The sequence below is a fragment of the Camelus dromedarius genome, chromosome 23 (assembly GCF_036321535.1).
Source record: "Camelus dromedarius isolate mCamDro1 chromosome 23, mCamDro1.pat, whole genome shotgun sequence".
NCBI lineage: Eukaryota > Metazoa > Chordata > Mammalia > Artiodactyla > Camelidae > Camelus > Camelus dromedarius.
The window spans coordinates 9,395,728-9,403,245 of record NC_087458.1 but is presented as its reverse complement, the minus strand read 5'-3'; the positions used below and the strand labels follow the sequence as shown (position 1 = coordinate 9,403,245).

General features: G+C 39.2%; 1 protein-coding gene across 1 annotated transcript; it reads left to right on the top strand.

Annotated features, from left to right (window-relative positions):
- Window positions 1-2,810: 2,810 nt before the first annotated feature.
- Window positions 2,811-6,532, top strand: AIM2 (absent in melanoma 2). The gene is given in 6 exon segments (XM_010977081.3): window positions 2,811-3,646; window positions 3,649-3,743; window positions 3,745-3,819; window positions 5,580-5,627; window positions 5,629-5,694; window positions 5,696-6,532. Coding segments are annotated over 6 exon segments (705 nt in total). The 5' UTR covers window positions 2,811-3,300; the 3' UTR covers window positions 5,771-6,532.
- The last annotated feature ends 986 nt before the right edge of the window (window positions 6,533-7,518 follow it).

The following is a 7,518-nucleotide window of genomic DNA, read 5'->3' as shown; positions in this document are numbered from 1 at the left end:
AAATATTTCCTTGGTACTGTGATGTGTGCGATAATAAACGGCCAATGTGATGTTGTGGAATGGGGTGGTGGTGCCCTTGGCATCTCTTGAGTCTGTCTATAACTGAGCAGGACCCTGAGGGGCCTTCCTGGTCAGACCCCTCTCCCACATCCTCTGCCGTAGCTCCTCCCTATAGTACCCAGACAACAGTATCTTACATATGTTTCCTGGGTTTTTCAGATGCTAAAAACCACAATCAAAGGGGAGAAATTAACTACTTGATGATGGAGAAGCGTGACCTCTAGATCTTCTGGCGCCTAGGGGTTGGTAGTTTTGACAGCCCTGTTCCTTCAACAGAGAGGGAATTAACCTTCATTAACCAATCAGAGGATTGTGCACAAGCTGATCATGTACCCTGCGACCGCTGTCCCTTACCTGGGGGATAAATATGCTTTGTTGACACCCTTTGGAGAATTCAGGGTTTTCTAGGGCATACGCCACCCAGTTCTCCTTGCTCAGCCCTGCAGTAAAACTTCTGCTCCAAACTCCGGCATTTCAGTTTGTTTGGCCTCCGGGTGTGTCAGGCACTCGAACCTGCATTCATGTTTTCTCTCCTATGCTGTCCACATAGAAGGGAGACTTTACCTGCATCTGAAGCACCTGCTTCATAGAAATAACTTACCATTAAGGGTCAGTTACACCTCTTCCTACAGCAGAGAGTCCCTCTATAATTTCCCTAATGTAGTTCATAGCAGAAGTTTGTTCATTTTAATTGCTGTATAATATTTCATTTTTTGGTTTTCTATATGTATATATGTGTATATATACATGAGTATGTGTATGAGAGAGTGTACTATTGATTGTTATTTGGGGAACATTATGAATAGTGCTGCTATGAACATTTATATCCATTATAAATATTATGTACATTATATACATGTACATACTTTTATATACATAGATATCATATCATGTATGTGTGTGAATCTTTCTTTTGGCTGTACACCTGTGAATGGAATTACAGGATAGTAAGGTAAATATATATCGAGCTTTAGTAAATGGTGCCCAACTATTTCCTAAAGTCATGTAAGAATTCAACTTAATCCACAGGTTAAAAAAAATCTCATTTATTTAAAAAACAGTTGCCATTTTAAAGAGTATTTTAATGCGCATTTCTGTAATACCACTTGAGGGTGAGCACTGTTAATCTTTATGTGATTACTGGCCATTTGTAAATCTTATTTAGCCAAGTGACCATTCACGTTTCTGCCTACTTACCTGGTGGTTTGTCTGCCTTTTAAAAATGTGTTTATGAGAGTTATTTATACTCTGGATACCAGGAGTTTGTTTTATATGTAGACATAAAGTATCAAAAAGGGAACCCACTGGGTACACTACTATCTCAGTCAATGAATGGTAATTTATCTATTCTCTCATTTTAAGGCTTGCTTTTCACTGTCTTAACGGTACCTTCTGATGAATGGATGCTGCGGTATGCTGTACCCATGGCTGTCACACCCTTGCGTTGAGATTGTACAGATACTCATCAGGAGTGGAAATTCTGCTCCTTAACCTCTGAACCTGGGTGTAGGCATGTGACTTGCTTTAGCCAATGGAGCGTTAGTAAACACGATGAAAGGGCAGGTGTGAAACGGGCTTGTACCTTGGAGCTTCCCTCCTCTGGCTGCTGGGAACCCTCCGCCCTGCTGTGAGCAAGCCTGGCTGAGCTTTGCGAGGATGAGACACCACGAAGGGTGAGGTCCCAGCTATCACAGGCCTCCCAGGCGTCTCAGCTGAGGTCCCAGACCTGTGTGTGTGAGTAGTCATCTGATCATCCGGCTTCACGCAGCCAGCCGAGATCAGAAGAACTGCTCAATCTACAGAATTACGAAAGATAATAAAAGCTTGCTGCTTTAAGCCACTAAGCTTTCAGGTGGTTTATTATGCAGTGAGGTTGACTGATGTACCAGCCTTTTGTGCTATTACCGTTATTTCACTTCTATATTATAACCTACATACAATATCGTCATCAGCACCATTGCCTCCATGATTGTAATCATCACTGGTGTGGTATTAAGCTGTCAGTATTCTCCATATTTACCCATGTATTTGCCTTTTTAAGTGGCCTTCATTATTTCATGAAGTTCTTGCTTCTGTATGACATTTCTTTCTTCCAGCCTGAAAAATTCCCCTTTATTATTTCCTACAGTAGACGTCTGATTCACGTATTCTCAATTTTGTCTGAAAGCATCTATGTTTGCCTTCCATTTTGAAAATGTTTTAGATTTGCCATGTTATTCTTTCAGTATTTTAAATATTTCCTTATAATGTCTTCCAGATTTTATAATTTCTCTTGAAAAGTCAGATATTGGTCTTATTATATTTCCTTTTATGCAATGTGATCTTTTTCATTAATTTGGAAAAGCACAAAGAAAAAAATTACCTATAATATTATCACCTAAAGAAAACCGTATTTGATATTGGTAAACATTTCTCTAGTGTGTTTGTGTGTGTGTGACTTAATTGTTTATGTATCCAGTAAGAAACATATTGGATATTCTGTTTGGGTCTTTTACCTTTCTTGAGTCAATTTTAACAGTTTATCATATTATTCCTCTAAAGCATTTCTAATATTTATACAGTATTCTATTGTCTGACTATAACATATTTTATTTAATTAAACCCTTATTTTTGGATATTTAGATTATTTCAATTTTTCATAACTACAAATAATGAGATAGAATTATTTTATATAAACCTTAGTGGATAGTTCATTATTTATAAGGGTAAATTCATAAACGTTGAATTGATTCTTCTTTTTAATTCTTGCTGTAACTCACTTGTCGGATCTCTGACCTAGGTCACTCCCTTTACTTGCACTTAGCTGAATCTGTCATTTCATTATGCACGGGAGCATCTCTAAAAACGTGGGGAGCCTTGTGCAGATAATTGAGCTCTCTTACTTTTATACCAGAGTGAAATGAATATTCAGGACACTATTGGGTGGCAGAGCAAAGACATCTTGTGCCCTAACGGAGTCAACAGAAGAAGACGGGATCAGATTCCCCCCTTTGCCTTAGTTAGCAATGTCTTAGCGCTCCGATGGGCTCTTTACGTATAGTAGAAAAGTAAGGATGCAGATTAGGGAGTCTGCCTCCAAAGCTGGGTGTGCTGTCTTATCTGAGCATGGGATATGAAATCTTCCTTCTGCACCTTTTTTTTCTATCTGGTTAATTCTAGATCTCATATCTCTTCCTAACCCCTCTATATCTCTTCCTTTGACTCTACCTATCTTTGGCTGGCTTTCTGAAGTTTAACGTCATGAGTGAAGTTAAGGTTTCCTCAATCATTCCTTCTTTATTCAAGCGGATGGCTTCTGTCTGTTGTCTTCAGCCTGAGCAGAAACAGATGGTGACTCAGCAGGAATGCATCAAGGAAGAAGGGCTGCCAAAAAGCCCTATGACAGTCGTGATGCTGAAAGCAACGAAGCCATTTGAATTTGAGGCCCCAGAAGAGAAGCAAGAGATGTTTCATGCTACAGTGGCTACTGGGAGTGAATTCTCTTTTTGTAAAAGTTTTCAAAAAAGCTAAAGGAAAAAAAAAAAAAAGCTAAAAAATAAATTCACTCCAAAGAAAATAATTATAATATCAAAATATTATTGGCACAGTTGTTCCTGGATGTGAAGAGTGCCTCCCTTGTGTGTGATGCTGAATCTGACCACCAGATCAGTGTTGTCCCAAAGCACGTTATCAGAAAAGCTGGTGGGAACCTCAAAGTTCAGCAAGCTTCAAACCTGGCCTCTTGGAGCAGTTGTGAATGAGCTATTTGTAGTCCAGAAGGTAAGTTTCTATATAGAATTTTATATTGTTTAGTAAGAATAACTTATTCTCTGATACAAGCTTGGAGAGGCTTTAGAAATTATTCATTTCAAAATAGCTTTATATAGAGAAAAATGAAAACAAATGAATCCCCCCAAACTAAAGAACTGCAGAGTGCATGTGTTAAGATGGGAATACATTAAAAGTGTTTTTATTCTCAGGAAGCTGTCACAGTCCTGTTTCAGCTTCCTCTCATCCTAGTGGCTTCTGAAAAAGGGCCTACTTCAGACACAAGTAACGTTTGCCCTCTAGGTTATTTTTGTACTTCGTACATGTGATCCTTATTCTAAGTGACTATTGTTATAAATACAGAATTATTGTCGCTGAGTGATAAACCAGATTAGTTGACTTGGAAGACGGGTAATAGGGCAGAATTAAAGAACTATGATTAAAAGAAGAAAATAGAAGGCCGTATGAGGACACTTACTGGAAGTGAGAAATAACAATGTATTTTGACTCTGAGCCTCAGCGGAACCAGCCTTGTGTGACGATTTCTGGTCTAGGATGAGACCAAGAGCCCCTGAGAGGGAACCTGCTGACACTGCCTCCAGGAGCTTAAGGCTAAACTCTGTTGCCTTGGGGTTAGCTGAAGAGGAACTGACAGGGAGACTCTTGTCTTCCTGAAAAATTCAAGCCCAAAATGACCTTGAATAAGAACCATTTTCTTTAGTTCTGAGCTTCCAATTTGGCCAACCATATGCAATTATACACTCATTGAGCTCATTAAATTAAGCCTAAGATATTATCAATCTTCTCAGTAACTGGTCAACATGTCACTCACTTTTTACCTGGACTTGATTGTGAATTACTTGTTGTCCTTGATTCCTGCAGGGGTGGGAACCTTTTCTTGCCTTTCCTTTGAGGTTCCTTGGTTGCTCTAATCATTAAATTGACGTAAGACACATTAACAGGAGAAAAACACATTTAATTTTGTATGTATGGGAGCCCCGTAAAAAATATGAAACTCAAAGACAGCAGGCAGTTGAGGCTTATATATCACCCTGAGCTAGGGAGAAAGAGGTCAGGCTGGTGGGGCTTCAGAGGGGAGGAAGGCAGTTCACAGGAGGATGAGAAGAGCAGACGTTTAGTGAACAGGTGTTTGCCGTGCTGTGCATATGTCTTTGCGACATGAAACGTTACCTTTGATGACAGCTCCCTCTCTGGTACAGACCCCCAACCTAAATTCTTTTAGATGGTTTAGGGAAAAGCAAAATGCTTTTCCTGAGTCTGCTGGGTCTTAATTGCCTTCAGCGCAGAACCTCCATGTCAAAGTGGCACATCTGGGGGCGACTCATTCTGCTCCCCCTCATTCCTAACTCATACTTAGGCTCTTTACTAGGTGTTTGCATCATTTGCTCACGTCTCTCCTGGATTTGTTGCTTTACGTGATTCTCCTCCAACTCTGGGATTTCTTTTCCTTGCTTGTCGTGACTACGGGCCCTACCAATTACTGGTTCACATCGCCACCCTGGCCTTCTAAAAGAAGGGAGTTTGGGACTAGAAAGATGGCCATAAGAAGCAATATGTTCTAAGTGAAACATAACTGTCTCCTCTACCTGAATTTGCTAACATCTATTAGCTATATCCCTGCTGGTTTCAAACCTGGATTTTTTTCCCCTTGTGTTTCTTTCTGGAGGCTGTTACTGGCTCTTCTCATGTCTGATTGATGTAACATTCCTTAATGAGATTGTCAAAAGTTGGGCTTTGATTTTATTTTGCAGAAAACAAAACAGAGGAATCATATATAATTTGACCTAAATGACAAGACAAAGGAGGATGAAAGTACTGGTGCTTGGAAAAGAGAACAGAATCCAGGTTGAGGAAGGGGATAAACTTTGACTTAACATTCTTCGAATTGTCAAAAACTGGAAGCAAACTACAGCTGAAACTTGGAGTTCATAGTTTTCATTAATGTGGGAGGAAAGTCAGCTCTCCAGAGGGATAATATTTTGTGTTTGCTTTCAGCAAACTGTACGGGTGCCACTGAACAGGATGTGGTATGGAAGACCCTGGTATTCAGTACACTGACATTTCTCCGAACTCAGGAACCTCCCTTTTAGGAAGTACACATCCCAGGTGCCCAATTAAGAGGACATCGACTTCATATGGCAGAAACAGGCTGTGGTTCCCACACAGCCCCACAGCAGTTCACTGGTAAACTGTAAGTCTAATGCAGACTATTTGCCCAAAGCTGGACAAATTATTCTGAAAGATGGATACAAAAGTAGACACAGACCAGGTATACCTTGAGGACATATTTCTCAGAGTCAACTCAGCTATCCTTGCACCTACCATAATCTGGGGAAACTGAGTCAGGATAAACTCCTACTCCTGTCCTTTCTTCTCTCCCTCATTAGAATGCATCCTCCATGGACAGATGACTGGTATATTTATACAGTGGAATGCTACTCAGCCATAAAAAAAAATAAGATAATGCCATTTGCAGCAACATGGATGGAACTGCTGATTGCCATTCTAAATGAAATAAGCCAGAAAGAGAAATAAAAATATCATATGATATCACTTCTATGTGGAATCTAAAAAAAAAAAAAAAAGACAAATGAACTTATTTACAAAACAGAAACAGACTCACAGAAATAGAAAACAAACTTATGGGAGGGTGGGAAGGGATAAATTGGGAGTTCAAGATTTGCAGATACTAACTACTAAATATAAAATAGATAAACAGCAAGTTTCTTCTGTATAGCAGAGGGAGCTATATTCAATATCCTGCAGTATCCTATAATGAACAAGAATATGAAAAGGAATGTATGTATGTATATGTATGACTGAACTACCATGCTGTACACCAGACACAACACTGTAAAAAAAAAAAAAAAATCCTGCTGCCACTGCTTGGTTCTCTTCCCCGTGTTGCCTCGCTTTTTGAGAGTGGGGAGGAGACTTGAGACACTGGCATATGTGCCCTTGTTAAGTAGGAGTATATATCTCAGGCCAGATGTTAACTTCAGGAGGGTGATCCAAGAGTGAACAATGTACTAGAAGGAAGGGAAGAACGTGATTTTATGAGAGGAAAAGAAAGATACTCTTTAGGAAGACACACTGCAAGCAGGGAAAGGGTAACTGATCGTTTGTATCTCAGACTATATGTATATTTTCCCCATCCAGGTCATTAAGACCAACAAATTGAAATAAAAAGGATTGATTCATTTGAAAAATTTATTTGGGTGGGGAGGGCTATGTGGGAACTCTGTATTTTCTACTCCAATTCTGTGTAAACCTGAAACTGCTCTAAAAAAAATAAAGTCTATTAAAAATTTATTTGGCTTTTTTGAGGGAGAGGAGGTAATTAGGCTCATTTATTTATTTTTCATTCATTACTGTTATTTTTAATGGAAGCACTGGGGACTGAACCCAGGACCTCGGGCATGTTAAGCATGTGCTCTACCACTGAGCAATACCCTCCCCCAAAAAGATCAATTTAAATCAACTAGTCTTAAAAAAAAAAAGAAAGAAAGAAAGAAAAAAGAGAACACTAATGAATTCATCTACAAAACAGAAACAGACTCACAGGCATAGTAAACAATTTTATGATTACTGGGGGAAAGAGAGTGGAAAGGGATAAATTTGGGAGTTTGAGATTTGCAAAGGTTAACTATTACATATAAAAACAGATAAAAAGACAGTTTTTTTTTCTGT